The following is a 26783-nucleotide window of genomic DNA, read 5'->3' on the forward strand; positions in this document are numbered from 1 at the left end:
AAGGATGTTCCTTGCAGCCAGACCAGGCCGGAGGGACTGAGAGTGAAGATCCAGGAGTTTGGACTCTGACTTAGCAGCCATTATCAGCTATGATCACAACCAGTGAACATCTCTCACTAGATGGGGCTTTACAAGACGATGGAGAGGTCGTGAGCAGCTTGGTAGGTTTGGGGGGTTAGCGATCAGCCACAAAGTATGCTCCCCCTTGACAAAATGTTCCCAAATTGGGATGACACTGTTTAAGGTAGGGAGAGCAGAATGCAGCATGGTCACATATTTCTATCTTGGTTTTTGGAAGAGCTGGGTGAGTGGAACGTCTTGAATGCCTAGACCTGGATTTGAAGCGTGGGTCTTAGGTCTGTTGATGAGGACTGGCCAGAACCATATGAAAATCTTAGAAAATCCAGTTCTTCCTTCCCAGGGGAGTTGGCTACTGCCCTTGAGCCACTGAGCTGTAGAAGGGTGGGTGGGAAGTTGACCCAGGGCACGGGAGGCAGAGGTTTCGTGGAAGGGTTCAGCATCAGGTGACATTCCAGCAGGCTCTACCCAAGCCCGCTTCTGGGTACATTTCCTGAGAGATCAGCCATGGGCAGCCAGTAGTAGGGAGTGAGTGTTTAACTCCTCTGGATCCTGGTTTCCTGCTTCTTAATGTGGCTGTCCTGGTCTGAATCCTCTCAAAATAACCCAGCAGTCTCAGCTCGCAGCAGGAAGTCCTGTGAGCTCCAGGGGAAAGGAGCCCTGTACTGCACCTGGGGCAGTAATGGCTACCACAGGCCCCGAAGCCAAGAGAGGTAAGATACAAACTGTTTACCAGCAGCCCTGGGGCTCCCAGCCACCCCCACTTCTCCACCTAAGTTCCAGGCTCCACCCTCAGCTCAGTGTAGGATAGCCTGCCTGCCTTTCTCCGCCCACACCCGACCCCTTCCTTTTTCTGTCCTTTTTTGGGGGTGAGTGGATAAGACCCGGCCTCATGAAGCCCAGGCTAGCCTCCAATTCAATATATAGTCAAGGAAGAACTCATGATCTCCTGCCTCTCTGGTGCTTGGATTACAGGATGTGCCATCATGCCTGACTCTGAGGGATTCTTTTTAATCCATCAGGGCCCTTGATCGCTTATCAGGGCTGGCCTCCCTAGCCCCCTTGAGAGATTCCACACATTGTGGTCCAGGATCCCTGCTCCTGGGATACTGCAACTTCCTTCTTGGGAATGGGTGTGACGTGAAGCACATGGGTTGACTATACCCAAAATGGGGTCACCACGTTTCTACCCTGGCTTCTTCTTCTTCTTCTTCTTCTTTTTTTTTTTTTTTTAGACAAGGTTTCTCTGTGTAGCTTTGGCTGTCCTGGAACAAGCTCTATACACTAGACTGGCTTCGAACTCAGAGATCCACCTTTCTCTGTCTCCCAAATGCTGGGATTAAAGGTGTGCACCAACAGTGCGGAAGCATCTCAAGCCCCATAAGATAGTCCTTTCGGATCTAGCCTGTTGGTTTACATCTTTAATCCAGCACTCGGGAGGCAGAGGCAGGTGGGTCTCTGTGAGTTTGAGGCCAGCCTGGTCTACAAAGTGAGATCCAGGACAGCCAGAGCCACATGGATAAACCCTGCCTCAAAACAACAAAAAGTCCTTTCTAGGGGAAATGAGGAAGGCTTCTCAGAGGTGGGAACATTGATGCAGGGAGTTTTAAAAACTTTTGTTCAGACAGAGATGGGGTAGAAGAGACAAAGCTTGAAGACAGAGAGACCAGCACAAACCACAGCTCAGCCGGACACAGACTGGCAGGCCTTCTCTAGTGATAGTGAATGGAATCGAAAGCAACTTCTTCCAGTGTGTGGCGGGAACATTCTAGACATGTTGTATTTGGAGGGTGGGGTTATCACTCTCCAAAGAGGAAAGTGAGGGGTCAGAGAGTCACACAACTAGCAGGTGGCACTTCTGAGACTCTGAGATTGAGGGGCCGGCTCAAAGATAGGCCAAGTGAATAAAGATGGTGTCACTCTGCCTTTCAGCAGGAACTCAATTAGCTAGAGAGAAAAGAAGGTGAGGACAGCGCTGTGCTCCCTGCCAACATCGCAACTCCAGGCGTGCTTTCGGGGGCAGGTGGGCAGTTCCTGCAATGGGTCATCTCTGATGGCTGTTGTATTTTGTGAAAATAGAGTAGATATTGGGTTAAATCAGGGTGAGAGACATTAGGGGACACAGCCGTTCCTGTGGCTGGGGTCAGAGAGCTGCTGCGGGTCTGAGGAACTTTAAAGTACTTCCAGTCTCAAGCGGCCGCCCACAGCAGGACTGACGACTCACTGGCAGGGTCCACAACTCTTTCTCTTAAGACCTAAGCAGAGCGCAATAGGAATCTTGGAGAACCAGAGGTGGGAATCATCTGCCCAGAGGGAGCTGCTCTGTCGTTTGAAGGCAGATCTTGTTCCAGAGGGTGCCTGCAAACAGGGGAGAGCACAGAGTTCTCAGACACTGGCCTCATTTCTACTGCCGACAGCTGCCTTGAGGCTGGCTGAGGGCAGGGGTCAGCCACTGTGGGGCCAGTCCCTTTTTAAATGACTCCCAGTGGGTGACCAGACACTAGATGCCCCAACTTGGTGGGGAGGGGGCGGCGAAGAGTGGTGGCTTTGTTTTGAGACAGAATCTTGAGTAGTCCAAGGTGGTCTTGGGATGACCTTGAGTTCCTGATCTTCCTGCCTCTACCTCCCAAGTGTTAGAATTACAGGTGTGAGCCACTAAGCTTGGCAAAAATAGTCACAGTTTTGGAGGCTGTAGGGAAAAAGAGAAGAGAGAAGGAAAATTGAGATGGTTTGCAGGGTCCTGCCACCAGTCTTGGACCATTTCCTTTCCTTGGCTCCCTGCCCCCTACCCGCTCCCTTAACTGGCTTTTCACATATGCCAATGAGCCATCTCAGCAGAGTTAGGCATCAGTCGCCTAGTTAATGAAAAGCAGGCAGAGCCTAACCAGAATGTTTGCCTTTCTAGCTAGCGTGGGCACCAACTGCCTGCGCCATTCAAGCCTTAACACCTGAGCACTCACTGGATCTCTAACCTTGGGGTGGGAGGTGAACTGAGGAGTGGGAGAAGGCACCCCTGCAGCAGCCGCCCACTGAAATAGTTCAGGCTTTGCCTCATTCCCCAGACCGGACAGAAACGGCAAGGCATAGAAAAGGATTCAGGGTTCTAGAAATCCTGGGCCCCACAGTCCCCACCGCCCCCTCCTAAGCAAACATTCCTCCCAGAGTCAGAAAAGAGCAGAGCTGTGTGCGAGGGGAGGAACCGGCCTGAGGTTTATCGCTCCGGCAACTCCGGGTGATTCATTGAGTTTAGACTCCAGGTTGTCATAGATGGAGGCACGCAAACACACAGCCAGCCGGGGAGGTACGGGTCACCAGCTCCCTGCCCTCCTCTACCTGGCTATCCCCTGGCCTGTGACCAGCTGCCTCCCCTCCCCCTCGAGGGCGCTCAGGGTTGAGCAAACACGCCCTGCAGCCTGCCCTGCCACGGGCTGGCTCCGACCGCGCTCCTGGCGATCCCCCAGGCAACTCGGCATCACGAGAACCGGCACCCTGAGACCCGACGCTCTGCCTTCTCCAGCGTCCCCAGGGCCCCTGTTCAGGCCCAACAACCTCTTGCTCTAGCGATTTGTCCCTTCCGGGGATACAGCGCAATCCAATCAGACCCACTCAGTGCTCCAAGGACAGCGCAGCCCACTCCCGAGGGATCTCAAGCCCCAGGGAAAGTGGCCGGGGGTGGGGGGGGTGGAATCTCTTGTTTACTGGGCCAGAGAGGCCTCTGCTGGGATTCACTTCCCTATTTCTGCGGTTTCTTTTCAGCAGATTCCTGGGGCTGGAGAAGAAAGGGTGGTAACTGGTGGATCCACCCCGGCAGGGAGTGGGGGTGGGGTTCAGGGGAATCCGAATTCATGGAAAAGTCCCCTGACTTCAGGAGTGGCCAGATCCGAAGTCAGGAACAATGTGGTCAGGAGCGCAGGGACCATAGGGATAGCGTTGAACACTGTACCTTGGGAACAAAACTGAGAAGGCTAATTAGGACAGGTCACCACAGGGAACCGGGACGCGGGGAGGGGAACCCGCGATGAGAGAAACTCGGGCGCGGGGTAGTCAGGCCGACGAAGATGCTGGCCAATAACCCGCAGGGGTTCTGGGCTCAGTCCACAGAGTTCGGGGCATACGCCGTGGCATTCCTTCGTGATCTCGGAGACTAGGCTCTCCGGAAAGGATAACGCATGAAAGAGGAGGGCGCTCAGTGTGTGCTGTGTCCACGTGTGCAAGCTCGAGAGGGGAGGGGGCACGGAAGGCGTGACAAAGACGGACTTTACGTCTGAGTGTGCGCCTCGCTCCAGTGGGGAGCAGCGAACTGTGCCAGGCATGTGTCTCATGGGAAAGCCAGGACGAAAGTGACAAAGGCTGAGTGTCTGTCACGGGGAAACTCGCCAAGGTGGCCACTGAGCGTCTGTAAGGTGCGTGCGATCGCTGGGAGATGCAACCAAGAAGTGTGCTGGATTGCACCCGGGACCGCTTTCGGGAGAGAAAGGCGAATCCAGAAAGTGAGTACGCGCAAGTGCGCGCGCGCCCGCGTGCGGGGGCGTGGCAGTAAACAGCAACAACCCACACTCCAGCTTGGCCAGAAACTCGGATCTCCCTTCCCAGCTCGAAAGTACTCAGCGGCCGAGCCTGGAGGTGAGTCCGAGGGGGCAGGGCCAGGCGCGCTTTGTTACAGGGATGCAGATCGCTAGTACCTGGAGCGCTGTTGGCGCCCGAGGAGCGCCCGGAATGGAGGTGATGTCACGGTGATGCAGCCCGGCCCACCCTGGCCCAGAGAGGGGAGCGCTGCGCCGGGGGAGAAGGGCGGGAGAGAGAGCCATCGAGCGCAACCAGCTCGGTCCGGGGTCCCGAGGAGGAAGGCCCTGCACCTCTGCCCAGGCCTGGTCAGTCCCACCGGCGCAGGCTCTGGCCCTGCGCCCTTCTTTGAGTCCCTCCTACGCCTGCCGGCGCTCTGCCTGGGGCCAAAGTTGGCTCTCAGCGCGACGCAGAAGCGGGCTGGCTGCGAGTCCCAGGTAAGGGCTGCTGCCTCGGCGCTCCGCCTTCGCCATCGGCAGGCCGGAAGGTCTGGATCCAGCTGGCTGGGAGAGGGCTAGGGCCAGGCTCGGGGTGGGAACCCGAGAGGCGGGCGACGATTGCACCCACTCCGCAAGTTGGCAGAAAGTTTCCAAACCCGAGTCAGCTGGGGACTTAATGGGTCAGGAAAGCCGGGTGCTGCGTCCGGAGGTGGACGGCCAAGGAAGGACTCCACGATCCGAGTGTCCGAGAGGTGGCCCTCTACCTACTCACGCTGTGGGAGGCCACGGTTGACTGTGACTGTAGGTTGACGTTCTTTTCCGCATTTCGCTTGGGTGCGTGGGGAAGGCAGGTTTCTGTGACCGGAGGGAATGGGAGGAACCGAGCCTGGCTCCTTGCTCTTTCGGTTCAGACTTGCAGGGGTGCGCGAGCGGAGACCTAGCAGTCTGGTTGGAATAGGGAGGCGAGGGCTCCGGGTCTCTCCGCGGGAAGTTTGGAATTTCAGGGGCCTGCGGCTGCTCTCCTTGTGGAGGCCTAAGCTCTGGATCCCACCCCTTACTCGTCTCTGGTTTTTCCAGAGCGCTTTCCGCTTCCACCTCACGCCCACACTTTTACACGTACAAAGTTCTAAATCACTTAGGACTTCATGATCTTGATCCTGAAGTACAGATAGGAGGATATATAGAAGCGTGGCTTTGTGCTCTTGGAGAGGGCCCCCTCCCCCCAACATTGTCTGTTATGTGGCTGGGAGGGAGTGGTGTTAGGGATGGGGGTAGGGCACATTCCAAAGTGGAGAGCAGACCCTGGACTGCTTAGAAGGCTTCTAGGACTCCGCATGCTAGTGTATTTTGGTCCAGTTACCCACTCTTGGTTATGAAAGGGGGACCGGGGACGGTAAATGGGCTGGGCTGTGAGTCCTTCCATACATTAGCATCTCCCCAGGTCCATTCTTACCGGATTCGTTGACCTGCCTTCTGGTCAGAGGGCTTAGACAACAGGACTTGTCCTGAGACTGAGAAAACAGGAGGAAGTGGTGGATGAGAGGATTGAGGAAGGCTGGCTATGTGTCCACCCATCTTTCCAGGTCAGCTGCTAAGCGGATGCAGCCAGGGAGGAAGAAGGATGCTCTGTGGTGATCATGGCTGAGCCCTTCCTTGCTCCATCCAATATGGCTGTAGGTGGTCATGGCCTTTGGCTCATGTCTTACTCTGTAGCCTTGTTCCTACCAAGCAGCCCTCTTTCCCACCGTGGGGTATGTGTGGGTGAGTGTGAGTGTGGATGTTGAGATGGGGAGATCAAGGAAATGTTCTTCTGGAAAGGTGAGAAGGTGAAGGTCTACTGCCTCACCTATAACTGCTTAAAACCAGTCAGAGCTGGCATAGTCTCAGCCTACCAGCCTTGCCAAGGCTTCTCTGCTTCACCTGAGGACAGAAAGAAGAAAAGGGATTTGAGAACTCAGTGCACTGCCTCCCACCAGAGTTGGGGGCTGAGTAGCTGGCCCTGGAGAAAGGCTGATTTCCCACGTAATTAAAAATATTTGTACGGGCCGGGCAGTGGTGGCGCACGCCTTTAATCCCAGCACTCGGGAGGCAGAGGCAGGCGGATCTTTTTTGAGGCCAGCCTGGGCTACAGAGTAAATTCTAGGACAGGCTCCAAAGCCACACAGAGAAACCCTGTCTCAAGAACACAAAACAGAACAAAACAAAACAAACAAAAACTTGTATGATGCTGCGAGGCCTAGGTGGCACACGACTTTGATCCCAGCACTCGGGAGACAAAGGTAGGTGGGTTACTGTGAGTTTGAGGCCAGCCTAGTCTACAAAGCAAGTTCCAGGACAGCCACAGCTAAACAGAGAAACCTTATCTTGAAAAAAAAAAAAATTGTATGACCGATTCCAGGGAGATGAAGTTAAAAGCCTTTTTATCCAGGAAATAATCTGAAGTGGAGCCTTGGCTGTGGGCTGTGTTCTAGGGCAGAAGGACCTGTCCCATTCCTGGTAAAGATGGGTACTGTGTCCTTTAATGGATGAGTTTCACACGGTTACTATATCAAGGAGGAGAAGAAACAACAGAGAATAATATCAAGTACCTTCCCAGCCCCTGAAGACTTAGAGTAGTGGTTCTCAACCAGAGGAGTCAAACAACCCTTTCATAGTGGTCACCTAAGACCAGAAAACAGATATTTACATTATGATTTCTAACAGTAGCAAAATTATAGTTATGAAGTAGCAATGAAAATAACTTTATGGTTGGGGGGTCACAACATGAGGAACTGTATTAAAGGATTGCTGCGTTGGGATCCACTGACTCAGGGGAGGTGGGTCACATGATTTAAAAGGTTGAGTCTGAATGCAGGGTGTGTGACAGCCCACAGCAGGTGGTGGGTACACATAGAGCTATTTCAGAGCCTCTAGGCAGAGCTGGCCTCTCCTGCTACGCTTTAGCCACCATCTTAAAAGCAGTAGGTGGCTACAGAATCTGCTCAGTGGATGAGAGCACCTCTGCTCCCGCAGAGCACCTAGGTTCAGTCCCAGCACCCACATGGTGGTTGAAAACCATCTATAACTACAGTTCCAGGGGATCTGATGCCCTTTCTTGACCTCTGTGGGCACCAGACACACATGTGGGACACATATAGACATGCAGGCAAAACATTCATACTCACAAAAAATCAAAATAAATCTAGCTAAATATGTACTCCTGGACAGGAAGATTGGTCTGTTTCCTAATGTGACTTTTTTTCTCTTCAACTATCTTTTTGTTGTTTTGGGGAATGTTTTAGAGACAGGGTCTCACTATGTACCTCTGGCCATCCTGGAACACACTACATCGACCAGGCTGGCCTTGAACTCAGAGATCTGTTGCCTCTGCCTCCCAAGTGCTGGGATTAAAGATGTGTGCACCCTGCCAGGCTGTCTTCAACTGTCTTGCTTGCCCCAAAGACCTCTGTCCTACACAGGGGAGAGAGTCCAGCCCAGCTGTCCCAATTTTCCCGCCTGACTATGTTTCCATCTCCCCATCTGCCCTTCCTTCTGTTTTTCTGTGGAAGCAAAAAAATGGGACATTTTAGGGTGGAGACGGTACATTTCAGGGCAGCCCAATTTTCCACACTGGAGATTTAGTGACAGAGGTGAGATTTGAAGGATCAGGTCAAGGCGGAAGCTGGTCATCCCGTAGCATAGGCAAGAGGAAATAGTACAGGATTGTAACCATTCCCTAATCCTGGCCCCAGTGTCTGTTGTGGTGCCGTGGACAAGCTGAGCAGAGGCGTGTGTTTCTTCTCTGCCTTCTTCCTCTTCTTCCCTGGGGAAGGAAGCCAGGACCTTGTACTGGAACATGCTCACATTGACCTACATCCTCAGTCTTGAGATGACCTGGCTGTTATCAGATGTAAACCTGTAATGTGACCTGTAGCACCCTCTCCTCCTACATCTCCTTTGTCCTTAGATCTGTGTATGTGGGGGGGGGGGTGCTGTGGGGGGTATGATGAGAGGGGGTGGCAAGAATCTCTCAGATCTGGCCATTATGGTGCTACCTTTGGCCTTGCTCCTTAAACTGGATGAAATGGTTTCAATAAATTAATTGCTCTGTGCTTTGGTGCCAGACGCATCTCTGAGAGCACAAACCTGGAGATGCCCCCATCATGTTCATCCTACAGTGACTCCTATTGCCTCGAACAAGTCCTTCAACTCTTGCCCATGTTTGTAACCAGCCCCAGCCTCCTGGACACGTGCTCACCACTTACTGGAACTTTGTTTTCTTTCTCTTGCTCCAATTTGGGGACCAAACTTGGGATACAGATGTCATCTTTTTTCTCTTTCCTTGACCCTTTACCTTTTCATCTCCTACCTCACCCTGTTCAAGGCTTTACCTCCTTTTAGTCTGTGTCTTGTGGTAATGTCCGGGACATAGTTCAATTCATTTTTTTTTTTATTAATTTACCACAATTAGCATTCTTTTTTAAAAAATACTAACTTTATGTGTATGGATATTCTTCATGCATATATGTCTGTGCACCATGTGTGTGCCTGGTACCAAGGGAGATCAGAAGAAGGTGTTAGGTCCCCTGGAACTGGAATTACAGACAGTTGTGAGCTGCCATGTGGGTGCCGGGAATCAAACCTATGTCCTTTGGAAGAGCAGCCAATGTTCTTAACCACTGAGCCATCTCTCCAGGCCCCAACTATTAGCATTCTTGATCATTTTTGCTAAATACACATAAATACTTTGTGTAGTGTATTTTCAGATTGTTCACATGTGTGTCCGTGTGTGTGTGTGTCCGTGTGTGTGTGTGTGTGTGTGTGTGTGTGTGTGTGTGTGTGTGTGTGAATGCATATGGAGGTAAGGTTGACATTAGGAATCTTCCTCTATTGCTCTCCACCTTGGAGGCCAGAGGACAACTTACAGGAGTCAGTGCCAGGTCCCGAGGATTAAACGAAAGCTGGCAGGCTGGGTGGCAAGCGCTGTTACCACTGAACCATCTTGCCTAGCCATTATTTTACTTTTTAATATCTTTAACCAGATGTAATAGTCACACACACCTTTAATTCCAGCACTTGGGAGGCAGAGGAAGGTGGATCTTTGTGAGTTAGCAGAGGCCAGCCTAGTCTACATAGTGAGTTTCAGGACAGCCAGAGCTACATAGTATGATCCTGTCTCAAAAATACAAATATACATACATATCTTTAATTATTCTTTGACAATTTCATACATGGAAACAGTATATCTTGATCACATGGACTCCCTGTTCCCCCAAGAATCCCCAACTCCTGCCTCCCATTCCCCGCAGGCACCTCTAGAACATTCCTCTCCCCACTTCGTGTTCTTCCCTGTTTTTGTTAATAATCCACCGAGCCTGTTGGAATAGTGACCGATCTTGCTGATTTGACCTTGTGTGGGTAATAATAGCTTCAGTGAGTTCATGGGTCTAGTAGCTGTCTCATGTCCGTATGACAGCATTTCACAGCGCTCCTCCCATCCTGACTGACTCTCAACCTTCTTCCCACTCTACAGTGTCCCTGCGTGGGTCCATCTTATTTGTTGAGACAAGATCTCTCACTTGAACCTGGAGCTCACCAATTCAGTTAGACTAGCTGGCCAACAAACCCCAGCAATCCTCCCGTCTCTACCTCCCGAGCTGGGATTACAGGTGCATGCCTCTATGCCATGCTCTCTACGTGGGAGTGGGGATCCAAACTTAGGTCTTGATGCTTACATAGCAACCTCTTACTGACTGACCCATCTACCCCTTTTTTGGAGGTATTGGGGGAATCAAAGTGAAGGCCTCATGCATACTAGACAAGTACTGCACCACTGAGCCACACCTCTAGTTCCCAGTGAAAGGCTTTAGACCAGGTCTTCTCCCCTTGTCTCCTTTCTTATCGCTTGCTCTCCATCTTCCTGGAGCACCTCTTCCAGGGAAATTCTGTCCCATGTGTAGTGTATTCATCTGCATCATTTTTTTGCATACCTATCAATCTCTATTAGACCTTAGCTAGCCTTAGGAGAGTGACTGTGTTTGTCCATCTTTGCATATTCCAGAACTCTAAAAGCAGTCAGGCTTTGTCTTCCTAGATATAGGAAGTATATAGTATAGTAAATACTGGCAGACTCAGAATGATTACCTATTCTATATCCCTACCCCTCTCCTAGTTTTGGGGATTGAACCCAGGGCCCTCACATAAGTAGGCAAACATTGTACCACCAAGCAGTGCCCCTGGTCCCAATTGCTTGCTCTAAACTAGGTCTGGCCCAGAAAAGTAGGGTGAGAAACCCTCCACAGGGCACATGCTTCTTGGTTGTTCTCAGTGTTTCATTCTAAATTTCTAGCTGTACCCCAAATTCTAGCTATTGTTCGTTTGCTGAAACATTGCACATTTAGGATCCTATGATATCGTTACCAGTGGATTATCTCTCAGGTGGCTGGGTATGACTCCTTACCTGTTAGCTGTGATGGTTCTTCTCTTTCCAGTACTTGTAAATACCAGTGACACTTTTATTGATTTACCAGTATGCAGAGTCTCAGTGCAGGGGAAGTGAACTTTTGCATTAGAAATGGAGAACAGCTAGCTTTCACAATGGTACTTATTTAGGAGAACAACTATAAACTTATTGAAGCTTGCATGTTATTTTTAGGAGTTAAAGGTAGATGGTAGCCTAAGAAAAGCTAGGAAATAACTGAGATGGCTTAAGCTACATGGATTTTTATTTTACTTACTTATTTTTATGTACATGCCTGTGAGAGTATATGTGCACCATGTGCATGTAAGAGCAGTGGAGGCCAGAAGGGGGCATTGAACCCCAGGAACTGGAATTACAGGTGGGTATGAGATGCTATGTGGAAACCCATCCCAGGTCCTCTGTTTTTTGTTTTTTGTTTGTTTGTTGTTCGTTTGTTTTTGTTTTTGTTTTGTTTTTTTTTTTTTTTTTTGGAGCTGAGGATCGAACCCAGAGCCTTGTGCTTGCTAGGCAAGCGCTCTACTACTGAGCTAAATCCCCTCCCCCGCCCAGGTCCTCTGTAAGAGTAGAAAGTGCTCTTAACTACTGAGCCATATCTCCAGCGTCCCCTTCCCTGCCTTTCTTCCTTCCTTCCTTTTTTTTTTTTTGAGACAGGATTTCTTGTGGCTCATACTGATGTCTGGCTCACTGTGTAGCCAAGGGTCTGTACTCCTGACCCTCCTGCCTCCCTCTCCCAGTGCTGGGATTACAGGTGTGTGCCACAATGCTGGGCCCTGCAACTTTTTCAAGGGGCAAAAGCTGGGATGGATTAAAGTACAGTAATTCCAGCACTCTGGAGGTTGAGGCAGGGGGATTGCCACACATTTGAGGCTATTCTGGGCTATCACTTGAGACTCTCCAAATGAATGAATAAATGGAATGGCAAAGGGGGAAAGGGGTTACTGTAATGGTTTGGTGGTTAAGAGCATGAGCTACTTTTCCAGATGACCCATTCAATTAGCAGCACCAACATGGCTGCTCACAACCATCTGTAGCTCCAGCTGCAGCCTCTTCTTGCCTCCATGGCACTGTATAGGTATAGATGCAGGCAAAACACCCATACAAAATGTTTTTTAAAGGTAAAAGGGGGTGGGGCAAGTAAACATGTAAATTGATTATCTTTCTTATGTCAATGTATCTAAATTTGTGTATTGGTTACTTTTCCTGTTGTGATAAAATAACCCTGAAGGAGCCCACTTGAGGAGCTCCAGGCGGTTGGTCACATTGTGTCTGAAGTCAGGAAGCTGAGAGCAAGGAATGCCCCTACTTGGCTAACTCTCCTCTTTCTCCTTCCACACACCAGCCCAGGGAATGGCACCACCCACATTTTCACCTCAATTAACCTAACGTAGATAATCTCACAGCGATGCCCAGGCTGGACTCCTAGATCCTGTCAAGTCAACTGTCAGTATTAACCATCACAAGGTGTGTCGTTTTCCTCAGATTTAGTGACTTTGCATTTATCAGCCATGGATGGAAGTTTTCTAGCAAATGAGACTTGGCATTTTGTGTGCATGTTAGAAATTAGCCAGGGGTTGGGGATTTAGCTCAGTGGTTCGATCTTCAGCTCTGGGGAAAAAAAAAAAATTAGCCAGGAGTGGTGGCCCAAGCCTATGTCCCTAGTACTCAGAAAGCTGAGGCAGGAGATTGCCACACCTTTGAGACCAGCCAGGGATGAGTAGCAAGGCCCTGCCTCAAACTGAGTAGTAAATAAAGGGGCATTGGTGGAGAAAGCATTTAGTAACATAGGTAGTGCCATGCCTTTGCTGGCTACTAGTGGACGCTGTCATCCAAGGAAAGTTTGATTGCTGGCTTCATGGACCTTCGCCCTGGTTAGGTAGGAGAGATACTCCTTTTATTTATTTATCTATTTAAAATTTGTTCATTTATTTATTTTGGTTTTTCAAGACAGAGTTTCTCTGTGTAGCCCTGGCTGTCCTGGACCAGACTAACTTCGAACTCACAGAGATTTGCCTGCCTCAGCCTCCCAAAAGCAGCGATTAGAGGCCTGTGCTACCACCCTGCTTCTGTTATTTTTCCCCCCTCTTTTGCTCTCCATGTAGTTTTTCTGGCCGAAAACTATGTAGACGAGGCTGTCCTCGAACTCATAAAGACCCACTTACTTCTTCCCCTCAAGTGTTAGGACTAAAGGTATGCGCCACCATGCCTGCCCAGCTACAACTAGTTTCTTGAACATGTAGGGTGACCATACACAGAGGATCTACATGTCAGGGAATTTGGGGCTTTGTTAATAGTTTCTTTTAGAGTATTTGAACGTCCTATGTTAGATCTCTGTTTTTCTAGGACCAAAGCTTCTTATGGAAGAAAGAGTTTATTGGGGGCTTCCTTACAGTTTCAGAGAATTGGAGTCCAAGAGCATGATGGGGATCATTGCAGCAGGCAGGCATGGTGCTGGAGCAGTAGCTGAGAGCTCACATCCTTATCTTCAACAGGCACAGAGAGCTGATTTAGAATGGCCTGGTCTTTTGAAAACTCAAATCCCACCCCCAATGACACACCTCGTCGAACCAGGCCATGCTTCCTAATCCTTCCCTGTTTCACCAATGGGGAACAAGCATTCAAATACAGGTGCCTAAGGGGCCATTTTTATTCAAACTACTACAATTTCTAGGTCAATTAAAGCTTTGAATGGAAAACTCACAAAGTATGTCTCTTTGGGGGCGGGGCGGGGAGCGGTGCTAAGGATGGCACCGAGACCTTTCTATACACGTCAGGGGACAGTTCCACCACCCTAGTCCCAAAGATTTCATCTTGAATTTCTCTTACCCCATGACACCCTTCACTTCACACAGGGAAACTGTTCTGGGCAGCCAGCTTTGGTTTTCTTCTTTGGCACAAATCTGCGACATTTTGTATGGCTACAGTGAGCAAGTGGGTGATCTGTTGTGACCTTTCTGATGTTAATAAATAGGCCACTTCCCCCCATTTCACTACATAGTGTCTTAAAGTCTTCCATTAAAGATCAATCCCTTTGAGGTCTTGTTGTCTTTGCCTGGTTCTTGATTTGTGTGTGTGTGTGTGTGTGTGTGTGTGTGTGTGTGTGTGTGCTTATGTGCTTTTGTGAGGTAGGTTCTCTCTGCATAGTGCTGGCCTAGAGTTCACTGTGTAGACCAGGCTGGCCTCAACAGGGATCCTCTTGCCTCTTTCTCTGGAATGCTGGCATTAAAGGTGTGCATCACCACACCCAGCTCTTGGGTTTTTGTTTGTTTGTTCGTTTGTTTTCTTTGTAAGAGATTTACTTTATTTTTATTTTGTGTGTGAATGTTTTGTCTGAATGTGTTTCTGTGCACCATCTACATAGTTGATGCTGACAGAGGCCAGAAGAAGATGTCACGTTCCCTGGAACTGGAGTTACACATGTATGTGAGCCACCATGTAGGTGCTGGGAATCCAACCTGGATCCTCTAGAAGAGCAGCCAGTGCCATTAACCTCTAAGTCATCTTTCTAGCCTATATCCAGTTATGTTATCCTTGTCTTTAGTACTGAACTAGACAATGAACTCTAGAGTCTGAAGAGAAAGTTAGTGAAAAAAAAACAGAAGCCAGTCTTGGTAACCTATGTCTGAGTCAGAGTTAGCTCGGGGTTATGTGGTAAGTTCCAGCCAGCCTGGGCTACATAGCAAGACCATCTCATGAATAAGCAAACAGTAAGTAAGTAAGAAAAGGGTCTGTAAACAAAATGAGGAAACAAGCCAGTGAGCAACATTCCCCCATGGGCTCTGCTTCATTTCCTGTCTCCAGGTTCTTGCCGTGGCTTCCCCTGATGATGGACTGTGTGTGACCTGTAAGCTAAATAAACCCTTTCCTCTTTTTTTTTTTTTTCCCCAGACAGGGTTTCTCTATGTAGTTTTGGTGCCTGTCCTGGATCTCGCTCTGTAGATCAGGCTGGCCTCGAACTCACAGAGATCTGCCTGGCTCTGCCTCCCAAGTGCTGGGATTAAAGGTGTGTGCCACCACCACCCGGCTCCCATTGCTCTTTTTAAAGCATGCCTGGCCAACCCTTTCCTCTGACCAAAGCAACAGAAAGCAAACTAGAAGAGTTGAGAAACTAATTTTCCACTATTTTCTTTCGAGCTGCAGGTGCTGGTTAAGTGTGATGAATGGAGGAATGCATGGCTGAGTGGCTGTATCAGGGTTCTCTGGAGAACAGAACTTATAGGATGAGTATATACATATGGCTGTGGTCTAGCTAGTCCAACAACAGCTGTCTGTCAAGAGATGGTCCATGAATCCAGTAGTTGTTCAGTCCTTGAGGCTGGATGTCTCAGCTGGTCCTCAGTTTATGCCAGAGTCCCAAAGAAGTGTGCTGCAATGCCAGTGAAGGACTGGACTTGCCAGCAGAGAGAGGGCAAGCAGGCAAAGGGGGAACCTGCTTCTTCCATGTCTTTCCGGTAGGCTACAGCAGAAAGTGTGGCCCAGATTAAAGGTGGGTCTTTCCACCTCAAATGGTTTAATTAAGAAAAAAATCCCTCACAGGTATGCCTAGCCATTAGGGTTTAGTTCATTCCAGATGTCGTCAAGTTGACAATAAGAATAGCCATCATAGTGGCCTGGACTTTGTCATTTCCAGGACTTAGTTGAGGGGCACAGTGTCTTACCTGGAAGTCCCAAGGCAGAAAGGACAGTGCTAAGTGGGACTATTCTCAAAGACTATTTAAACCCAGATTTTGATGGGTTAAGTAGAGCACTGGAAGTTCATTGGTGGTCCCCACCCCAAGGTTTATTTTTATTTTATGTGTGTGAGTGTTTTGTCTGCATATATATCTGTGCATCTTATCTGTGCAGTGCCGGAGGAGACCAGACTCAGATCCCCTGATGTGATGATACTTTGCGTTCTGACAAATAAAGCTTGCCTGGAGGTCAGAGTGCAGCTAGCCACTAGATAACCGTAGAAGCCAGGCAGTGGTGACACACACCTTTAATCCCAGCACTTGGGAGGAGGAAGCAGGAAGATCAGGAATTCAAGGCCACCCTGGGCTACACAAGATGTATCCAGTGTAAAAGAGGAACGGAGCCAGTGGTGGCACACACGCTTGGGATCTCATTGCTTTTAATTTCAGCACTAGGGAGGTGGAGGCAGGAAATGATATTGCTGGGTGAAGAGAGGGAGGAGACAGGAGCTTGGTTTCTTTCAGGCTGAGGAGTTGGCAACGTGGTGGCTGTGGCTTGCCTCTGTGTCTTTCTGATCTTTCAGCACTTACCCCATATCTGACTCCAGATTAAGGCCAATTAGGATTTGTGCTACACCATAGGACTGGAGTCGTAGACTGTTGTGAGCCATCATGTAGATGCTGGGATCCAAACCTGGGTCCTCTGGAAGATCACCCAGTGTTCTTTTTTTTTAAAAGATTTATTTATTTATTATGTATACAGAAGAGGATGCCAGATCTCATTACAGATGGTTGTGAGCCACCATGTGGTTGCTGGGAATTGAACTCAGGACATCTGGAAGAACAGTTAGTGCTCTTAACCTCTGAGCCATCTCTCCAGCCCCCACCCAGTGTTCTTAACCACTGAGCCATCTCTCTAGTAGTTAAGAAAAGAAATTTCTTTTCCATGGTTAGGAATAAGTACAAACGCCGGGCGGTGGTGGCGCACGCCTGTAATCCCAGCACTCGGGAGGCAGAGGCAGGTGGATCTCTGTGAGTTCGAGGTCAGAAAAAACAAAAAAACAAAACAAACAAAAAAGGGGAATAGGTATGACAGCTGGGTGTGGTGGCACACACCTTTAATCCCAGCACTCAGGAGGCCGGCGAATCTGTGAGTTCAAGGCCAGCCTGATCTACAAAGCAAGTTCCAGGACTGCTACACAGAGAAGCCTTGTCTCAATCAGACAGACGACAGACAGACAGACGCAGGGACAGGAATGACAGCTGAGCCTCATCTGTTGTCTCAGTTGATAAACCTTCATGAATCCGTGGTTAAGGACATTTGCTTATCTTCTGAAGAACCTGTGTTCAGTTTCTCCAGCACACCCATGGTGGCTCACAACCATCTCTAACTTCAATTCTGGACGGCCCAATACAGTCTTCTGGCCTCCACAGGCACCAGGCACACACGGGTGCACAGGCATACATGCAAGCAAAACACCCATGCACATTGAATATAATTTTTTAAAAGATGTATTTTATTTATTATGTATACAGTGTTCTGCCTGCATTTATGCCTGCATGCCAGGAGAGGGCACTAGATCTCATTGTAGATGGTTGTGAACCACCATGTAGTTGCTGGGAATTGAACTCAGGACCTGTAGAAGAACAGCCAGTGCTCTTAACCGCTGAGCCATCTCTCTAGCCCCAAAATATAATTTTTTTAAATTAAAAATACATAAAAGAGCGTCATGTGTTCCAAACAACTCTTGTTCAGGATGGGGGAAGCAACACCACCCTCATTGATGTCTGACTTTGGAGGACTGATTTTACCTATTCCTGTCTCTAGGGACCCAGCTGAAGCCTGGCCTGGGAGCCAGGATGGCCACCTACAACACCTTGCTGATGTGTCTAGGACTGCCTTTGTTCTTTCCTGGGGCCTGGGCCCAGAACCATGCCCCACCTGGCTGCAGCCCAGACCTGGATCCAATCTACTACAACCTTTGTGACCGCTCTGGGGCTTGGGGCATCGTCTTGGAGGCGGTGGCCGGGGCAGGCATCATCACAACATTTGTGCTCACCATCATCCTTGTGGCCAGCCTTCCATTTGTACAGGACACTAAGAAGCGGAGCCTCCTGGGAACCCAGGTGTTCTTCCTGCTGGGCACCCTGGGCCTCTTCTGCCTCGTGTTTGCCTGTGTGGTAAAGCCTGATTTCTCCACCTGCGCCTCTCGACGCTTCCTCTTTGGAGTCCTGTTTGCTATCTGCTTCTCCTGCCTGATAGCCCATGTCTTTGCCCTTAACTTCCTAGCCCGCAAGAACCATGGGCCCCGGGGCTGGGTGATCTTTACTGTGGCTCTGCTTCTCACCCTTGTGGAGGTCATCATCAACACCGAGTGGCTGATCATCACCCTGGTACGGGGAGGTGGGCAGGCTGGCCCTCTGGGCAATGGCAGTGCCGACTGGACAGTGACCTCCCCCTGTGCCATCGCCAATGTGGACTTTGTCATGGCACTCATCTACGTAATGCTGCTACTGCTGGGAGCCTTTCTAGGAGCCTGGCCCACCTTGTGTGGCCGCTTTAAGCGCTGGCGGAAGCACGGGGTCTTTGTGCTGCTCACCACGTCCATCTCCATTGCCATCTGGGTGGTTTGGATTGTCATGTACATCTATGGCAATAAACAGCACCATAGTCCCACCTGGGATGACCCCACCCTGGCCATTGCCCTTGCTGCCAATGCCTGGACTTTTGTCCTCTTCTATGTCATCCCCGAGGTCTCCCAGGTGACCAAACCCAGCCCAGAACAGAGCTACCAGGGGGACATGTACCCTACCCGAGGCGTGGGCTACGAGACCATCCTGAAAGAGCAGACGGGCCAGAGCATGTTCGTGGAGAACAAGGCATTTTCTATGGATGAGCCAGCCTCAGGTGTGGCAAGGGAGTTCATGTATATCCTTGTGGGGGTGTGTATGTGTGTGTCCAGGTGTGTCTGTGTATGAGATGAGACAGGGTCTCGTGTAGCTGAGGCTGAGCTTGAACTCACTATGTAGCTGAAACTGGGTCTCGAATGGGTCCTTCCTTCTCCCACTTGATGGGATCATGGGTATGCGTCACCATTTCCAGCTTTTGTTTTTTTAAATTACATTTATTTATTCAGTCAGTCATTTCTTTCCTACCATGAGGCTTCTGGGGATCAGACTCAGTTTGTCAGGCTTGGTAGCAAGCGCCCTTACCTGGCTGAGCCATCCTTTATGCCATGTCTTTTACTGCAGGGCAGGGAGCCATTCCCTTGAGGAAAATGGAAGGTCTTGTGAAATGTCTGCAAGTTTCTGCTTGAAGCCCCTGCATTCAGGGATGGAGTGTGTAGCTCAGTGGTAGAGCATTTGTGTAGCAGGCCCAAGGCCCCTGGTTTAGTCTCCAGCACCACAAACAACCATTTTTGATGACCCACAGTGACCTCAGCAGCACATTTGTTTACTGTAAGGAATATTAGCATTTATGGGATACCCGCTTTTGCTGGGCTCTGTGCTAAGACACAAGGGTTTGTGACTCACAAGCTGCAGCCCCCTCAGGCATGACCAGAACTCTGCTGGACCCCAACTGTGTGTAAGATATTTGGGGGTTTTAGGTGCAGCCTGATTATCACATGCCGGCTCTGGGATCTGTGACAGAAGTTCAGTTAGAGGCAATGGACATTCTAGAAACAAATCCTAGGGTCTGTGCACGCTGTGTGGCCCTCATACTTCCTGCCTTGTGGAAACTGGTGACCCTTGCTCTTGTGGACACAGTCTGTGATCTTACTCCCTGGAGATGACTGCTGGCCCCACACTGGGGTGGCTTCTAGCACACAGAGTGGACCACTGAATGTGCAGGAAGGGGGTCACTAAGGAAGCCAGAAAGACAGAAGACCCGGGCAGGTGTTGGGAGGAGCGGCAGGCAGGCTCTGTCCCCACTCCTGATGGAGTACACCTTTGTCAGGCCGGAGAGTCCTTAGTCTTTTTCTTCTTGTGGAGATAACTCCTGGGCTCTACGTTCTTATTTATTTCATTTTTTTTTTCCCAAAATGGAAAAATCAATAGCACAAGCTCAGCACTTAGGAATCCTGCACAGGCTGTGGTCCCCGAGCCCAGCAGAAGTCAGCTGAATCCTGTATACCTGGCATCTTCGGGAAGGCCTGTTCTTGAGCCCCAAGGCTAATTATCAGCTCCCAGATACCCCAAAGGTGCCCATCAGGGTGGATCAGATGGGAAAGCCACAGCAGCAGGTGCAGGCAGCAGCTACAACTCTCTCTGAGTACTTGCCAGGGGGCCCAGGATGGACTGAACACCAAGTCTCCCTGCCTGGGCCCTGCAGCCACCCAAACCCTGTGAGGACATGAACACATAAAAAGCTCTAGGGTCGCCGGGCGGTGGTGGCACATGCCTTTAATTCCAGCACTCGGGAGGCAGAGGCAAGCAGATCTTTGTGAGTTCGAGGCCAGCCTTGTCTCCAAAGCGAGTTCCAGGAAAGGCGCAAAGCTACACAGAGAAACCCTGTCTCGAAAAAAAAAAAAACAAAAAACAAAAACAAAAAACAAAAAACAAACAAACAAACAAAAAAGCTCTAGGGTCTCAGCTGTATTTCCCCTTGTGCCTGGCAGCGGGTTCATAGTGGTAGAGGCAGGAACTAGAGGCTGCCGTCTTGGAGAGCAGCCGAAGGTTCATATGCCCCTCCTGGTCTCTGGCCCTGAGGGCGGATAGGATGTGAAGGTTGCTGACAGTGTGTTTTTCCTGAGCTATAGTGGGGGACTGGTGTGTGTGTGTCCGTCCCACAATGCAGGGAGCCAAACAGCAGTCTTTTGTACATCTAAACAAAAGAGCACCAGGCATGGGAGGGGGCCCAGGTCCATAGCTCACTCTCAGGTCACCACTGCAGGGTCGGGTGTTATATGAGGGCCCTAGGGACCCCGTTTCCCTATGCCCAGGAGAGCTGCTTGGGCTGTGGGTCAAAGCAGGAGACAACAGTCCAGAAATCTTCAAATTTGAGCTTTTTTCACCCCACAGCGAAGAGACCCGTGTCACCTTACAGTGGCTACAATGGGCAGCTGCTGACCAGTGTGTACCAGCCCACCGAGATGGCCCTGATGCACAAAGGCCCGGTGAGTGACCTGGATGAAAGCCACAGAGCTCAGCCTCATTTGCTGGTAGAGAGGCTGTGAGTGTGTGGATGGATAGAGACATTGGGGTATGGTGAATTTCTCCTGGGACATCAACCCTGCCAACCCAGGGCTCTGGTACACTTCAGTGGGAGCTGCCCTGCATCACTGGGCACCGCTCACAGCCAGGTGGCACATACCTGTAATCCTAGCACTTGGGAGGCAGAAGCAGGAAGCTCAATGGCTCGATTAAGGGCTATCTTTGGCTACAGCTTGCACCACTAGCCTGGACTATATGAGACCCTATTTCCATGCCTGGCTAGCAAGTCTTGACCTTATACCTCCCCTGGGCTCTGGGAACCAGTACGCCAATAGTTAGAGGGGGGTGGGGGTGGGAACAGGAAGGAGGTGGATTAGATTCCAACTCCATATATGTTCCTCCCTGCTGGCAGTGGTTGCCAGAGGGGTCAGCGACCTGCCTTGGCAGGATTCTGGGAACAGGAAGCCAGGAGGTCAGCAAGGTTCTGTTCCCATCCCTTCCCCACCCCCCACCCCCAAGCTGGGAGCAGGGGATGGCTGGTGTGTCTGACTTCCAATCCCAGCTCTTTTCCTCTCACCAAGTGTGAAACTGCAGCTTGGAGCAGACCTGAGTAGTTTCCAGTCACACCATGATCACAGGCTACCTCTCCGCGCCCAGCCTCTGAACTGTGTCCTTAGGAACCACCCTAGCTTCTCTCCCGATTTGGAGGGTGAGCTAAATGGGACTGTTACTTCTGCTTAGTTCTCACACCGTGGTCCTCAGAGCTTGCTTGAAATGCAGATTGGGTCTGAGGTGGAACAGGTTATCGTGAGTTCTGTGTTGGTAACCTGGGGGTGGGGGCTATTGAGATCACCTGGTAGCTTGGGTTCCACCTAAAAGGGAGTAACTCCCCAAGGCAGATCTACAGGCTTTCCCATCCCTGTAGTTAAACATTTGTGGACCTATCTCAGGGTGGGGACCAGTTAGGAATTGGAGCTCAACTAGGCGTAGGGCTTGACAAACGGTCCTGTTAATTTGGGTGCATTCCCGTGTTGAAGTTCCCAGATCCAAGTGTCCTAGATGGCAGTGAGTGGTTGGATGTTCCTGGAAGTGGGAATTCATTCCCCCACAGGTGGGAGGGTCTCCCGCATCTGCTGCTTTGGGGTCCTGGGAGCCTTGGAGCTTTAGTGGTAACATCTGTCTTACATGGTGATAAGGCAGGCAGGACCACCCCAGGGGTTCACGTTCCTTCCAGGTAGGACATTTGGGGCTGGATTCCTAAGCCAGAGTTATATGGACCAGGACCTACCAGAAGGGTACTGAGTGTTGTAGTGGAATTTTGGGGACTCGGGTAAGACACTTGGAGAAAGGGAGCTTGTGAGTGTGGTACCAGTCGTGCAGAAATAGCTTAATGCAGCTGATCAGAAGTTTTCCTGAGGAGCTAGAAGCAGGAACTCAGAGGCCAGTCCTCTATTTCCAGAGGTAGAGTCATCCATCTTATCCTGCCAGCAGGGCCCAGGCATAGCGGGGGTGGGAGTGGGGTGTGGGGAGAGGGTCAAGAGGTGGGAGCTGGCAGGCACAGCCCTGCAGGAAGCTGAATGTTTGTGCGTTTGCCCTGGCGGAACCTGGCTCTCAATTCCCCCGACTGTGAGACCTCCTGTTCTTCCTTCCAGTCCGAAGGCGCTTACGACGTGATCCTCCCACGGGCCACCGCCAACAGCCAGGTGATGGGCAGTGCCAACTCAACCCTGCGAGCTGAAGATGTGTACGTGGTCCAGAGCCACCAGGTGGCCACACCACCGAAAGACAGCAAGATCTCTCAGGTCTTTAGAAATCCCTACGTGTGGGACTAAGGCAGCCGCTGTGGCCAGGAGGAAGTGGGTGGATTTGGAGAGGGCACTCAGGACTTGGCTTGGGTGAGGGACCACTAGGGGCACTGTGCTCTGTGACTCCCTTCTCCCTCACTGGCTCAGGGTAGCTTATGCCTCAGGGTCAGGTCCCCTGATCTGCCAATGTTTGGGGGGGTGTCATGGGAGGCCCCCTCCCTCTCAGTATTTGCGGAGCCCAGGCGCCTGCCCTGTTTCATGCCAGGGCCACTTCTGGCGATCTGCTCCATCCACACAGTGTTCTGCTTGGGGTGGTGGCTGGTTCCATGCCTACACTCTCCAGTGACACCTACAGCCTCCAGAGAGCTCAGAGAGGATGCCTGGGGCTGGATCCTACTCCTCTGTGAGGAGTAAGGGTGCCTAATAAACACATTATTGCTTTATTAACTCTTGCTCTGGGCTTGTGGTTTCTGACTGGGTTCTCACCTCCTGTGACTCCTTCCTTTCTCCATGGTGGATCAGTGGGTGCACTCTCTTTCCTCCTCACATCCAGCTCTTGGGGCTGATGCTTCTAGTGTCCCCTGTGGTAAGGGGCTGGCGGCATCCTCCAGGACAGGGCTGTCTAGTGTGTCTGCCATTAACTGCCATCAGAATGAGCATCTGGACCCTTCTCGTCTGGACCCACACCTGGGAGTGTCCAACTTGGACAGCAGCATTCTTGAGGGTCTCGTTTTCTCCCATGGCTGTTTTCAGAGACAGAACAGGGGAGGCAGACCACCAGTGGGCAGTTCTAGGGGTGCGCAGGGGGTCAGCTCATCTTGGCCCCTTCATAGGAAGTTAGCATAGGGTGAGACTGATATAACCAATCTGCTCCAAGCTCTGAGATCAGGCTTCAGAGCATGAGTGGGATGGTTCAGAGTGGGGCTGAGCTGTTCATAACGTGAGTTCACAAAGACAAGCAGGCCAGGCCAGGTTAGGTTAGGGGTCACAGCATCCATGTACTTAGAATTTGGGGGGCAGTAAAATCTTTTCCCCAACTGCTCAGGCTCATCTCCATAGCTGGTGGTGTAGGATGGGGTGGGGGGTGGGGTAGGATGGGGACCAGTCTTTCTCTTCATTTCTAGAGCCAAAATCTCAGAATGCTGTCTCTTCAGGCTTCTATAGGCTCTTAGGGGTAGTTGTCCCAACCCCATTTATAAGCAAAGTGACTCAGGCCACAGAGCTTCTAGGTGACTGAACCAAGACTAGACAGACTGACTTTCCCAGCTTTTGTCCTTGGCTCTCCCTGGGATAAGCCAGACCGGTGTCCTGGGCTCTGAGCTGCCTCTGTTCCTTCTGCATGGGAGAATGTTCTGACCCTTGGAGGTCGGCTTCAGGTCCTTCATCAAGACTTGAGAGCTCGCCTGTCCCAGGCTTGGGAATGTTTGTCCCCAGTTAGCCAGAAGCTATTTTCCGACACCAGTTTTAAGGGGGGGGGGGGGGAATCGGTTTTTGTTGTTGAAAGGGAGAGAAAGGTTGTTGGCAGAAAACTCCAGACTTCTCCCAAACTTCTATGTTTAGATTGCTCACTCCCAGCAGGCTGAGCCTTTTTTTTTTTTTTTTTTTTTTAATACAATCCAGTACTTGGACTGTGAGCAGTAGAGTCCATCCCGTTTGACTGTTGTTCTTTCTGGTTACTTTAGGATCAGTCCCCGAAAAACAAAACAAGATGGTAGATGCCCTCTTCCCTGGACCACACCTCATCCGGATACCCTCACTGCTCTGCATCCAGCTGAGCAGGGCCCAGCAGTTTACCCACCATTGTCCTTGGAGCTGGGAGGGACCAGAGGCTACCAATCGGAAGCACTGGACTGAGTGGGGACCTGGGGATAGACCCGATACAGGTGACTGGTGCTCATAGGATCATCTACCCCCTTACCCATCCTAGCCTCCTGGTCCCCATGTGACTGCAGCCACAGGGAGCTAACTGTTGACTCCTATCTCCTGCCTTAACACATCCCCCAAGTCACGGAGTCTGCGTCCCCATGTGGTTCTCTCCGTGGTTGTGGCCCCTCTGTGAACATGAGGTGTGTGATGCCCCTGTTTTGACACTGGACCTTCTTGGCCATGTAGGTAACTCATCAGCATGTCTGTCACACAATGCCCGTCAGGTGCATCTCTGAGTCTAGAGACAAGCCACACAGAAGTCATCCCTTGCCCTACTCACCGCCTTCTGCCATTTTCTAGACTGTGAAAGGTCACAAGCGAGGAGCAGAGCCCAGGTTGGGCAGGTTGTTTCTCATAACCTGAGGGTCCCGTGTCCTGGCACCTTTGTGCCTGGATTGCATCTACCTACCTTCAGTGAGCTGTGCCCCCTCACCAGGGCAAGACCATTCTTTCTGCCTGTCCTGCCCTCCCCACTGCCCATCAGCACAGGGGATGGGAATTACAACACGTGTCCCAACTGGGGAATCTTCCTCATTGTCCAGCACTGCCGCACAGAGAGGCCCACACAAGAGTCCAAGAGCTAGCAGCCCCTGTGTTGCTTAGAGCTTTGCACTATTTATGTACCTCAGTTAACCCCCTGGCCGCATCTCCCCAGTCTGCTTTTGACTTCTGTGCCAGCTCCCAGGATGGCTCCTAAGACAGGTGCAGAGGTGGAATTACCTGGATCTTGTAGGTTCAGGAGGTACTTACTGGGACTCCTTGAACATATGTGGATGAGGTCTGGGAGCACCCTTAGGAGACAGTGGGCGGGAGTCAGGGCTGCATTCTCAGGGTGACTTGAGCCTTTTTTGTGTCGGGCTGGGGGGATGTGGGGTCCAGGACTGGAGATTGCTTCTGGGAAGATATCTAGTTTCTACCTCAGCTTGGGCAGCAGATGTCCTTGGGACACCTGGACAGGCCCTGCTGCTTTCATCACTAGAGGAGCCTCTAGTGTCCTTGGCCTTAGGACATGCACCTGAGGAAGCTGAAGGCCACCCAGGTCAGAGAGGGCCAGTTTCGGGCCTGCGAGCTACTGGCACCCATGACTGAGATGATCACAGTCCCAGACCCTGGGGACAAGGTCTCCACAGCATCATCCCTTGTTCTACCCTTGGTTACCAGACAGGGCCTCCTCCAGGCCCTCCCCACATGTGCCCTGGAGCCCGGCTTTTAGTGCAGCTCTGCTTAGTGCCGGGGTAGAGGTTTCCCAGGAAGGTGCCTCATGCTTGGTCTGTGGCTCCCATGCAGTCCCTAGCAGCCTGTGCCTTTTATCATTGGGTAGTAGGTCCCCACGGAGTGGGACTATATCTCCAAATGTGACTCCTCCTGACTTGACCTCTCTGTTGAATGAGGATGCTCAATCTATGAGTAATGCACTATTCACCACACACACACACACACACACACACACACACACACACACACACACAAAGGAAGGGGGTCTCCATGCACCTCACACTGTCCTTGATCTAGAGCTCTGAGATCTGTCACATCAAGCAAGGGCTAGTTTGCTGTCTTAAGTGTGTCATTTAAGACTCCAAAAGCACTAGGTGCCTAGGTGGCTGTGGCTGTGTTTATAGCCCAAGTTCTTACAGCAGCTGCAGCTGCTGGAGGATGCAGCTCTGCCTGGATGCAGGAAGTACCCATGGTACTTACTTACCCTGCATCTTCCAGTTCCGGTTCCAGTGAGAAGTCCATTTTTAGGAGGTTTGGGGGCCTCCTAGTTAACAGCGCCTTGTAACATACAAGCCTTGAATGGGAGACAACAAGAAGGCCCAGGCCTGGTTCAAGTTCATCATTCACAGGCCAGTCCCTTGGTAGATGTCACACCAACACTGTTAAATCCTACAGTGGATATAAATGGGGGTTCAACTTTGTAACTACTCGGAATTAAATGACTGCCCTTTCTTTGTGAGGGCTTAATACCTCTGTGTTCCTGTATGTTTCTAAGGCATTGTGGGGTGTCTGTCAGCTGGCCTGCCTGCCTCTCACTTCCCACTTCATCTTCATAAAATGCTTTGTTCACAGAAAGGCACGCTGGGGGATGATCACAGCTGCCCCAGGCCAAGGGGCCCTGTCATAGCCACACCCAACTTGCTCTCATGACCCATTGTGCTAGTTCATGAGCACTTCGGCTCCTCACAGATGAGAT

At 50.8% G+C, this 26783-nt stretch overlaps 1 protein-coding gene across 6 annotated transcripts; it reads left to right on the forward strand.

The window, feature by feature from the left end:
- The first annotated feature begins 738 nt into the window (after positions 1 to 738).
- Gprc5c (G protein-coupled receptor class C group 5 member C) lies at positions 739 to 26524 on the forward strand. Of its 6 annotated transcripts, none has more exons than XM_036196308.1 (5): positions 739 to 791; positions 17536 to 18615; positions 20730 to 20824; positions 22514 to 22663; positions 24349 to 26524. In XM_036196308.1, the coding sequence occupies exons 1-5, from the start codon at positions 761 to 763 to the stop codon at positions 24379 to 24381; spliced, it is 1389 nt and encodes a 462-aa protein (XP_036052201.1). In that variant the 5' UTR covers positions 739 to 760; the 3' UTR covers positions 24382 to 26524. The 6 variants fall into 6 exon arrangements, with proteins under 6 accessions (XP_036052201.1, XP_036052202.1, XP_036052205.1 ...); XM_036196312.1 differs by lacking the exon at positions 739 to 791 and adding an exon at positions 4347 to 4701; XM_036196310.1 differs by lacking the exon at positions 739 to 791 and adding an exon at positions 4721 to 5078.
- The last annotated feature ends 259 nt before the right edge of the window (positions 26525 to 26783 follow it).

The sequence above is a fragment of the Onychomys torridus genome, chromosome 8 (genome assembly GCF_903995425.1).
Source record: "Onychomys torridus chromosome 8, mOncTor1.1, whole genome shotgun sequence".
Taxonomy (NCBI): Eukaryota; Metazoa; Chordata; class Mammalia; order Rodentia; family Cricetidae; genus Onychomys; species Onychomys torridus.

What these genes read in the sequence shown, in the direction of transcription:
- Gprc5c (XM_036196308.1), top strand. Translation starts at nt 761, where the DNA reads ATGGCTACCACAGGCCCCGAAGCCAAGAGAG. An exon ending in AGGCCCCGAAGCCAAGAGAG is followed by an intron (nt 792 to 17,535) that starts GTAAGATACAAA and finishes TCCTGTCTCTAG; the next exon opens with GGACCCAGCTGAAGCCTGGC. An exon ending in TATGGATGAGCCAGCCTCAG is followed by an intron (nt 18,616 to 20,729) that starts GTGTGGCAAGGG and finishes TTCACCCCACAG; the next exon opens with CGAAGAGACCCGTGTCACCT.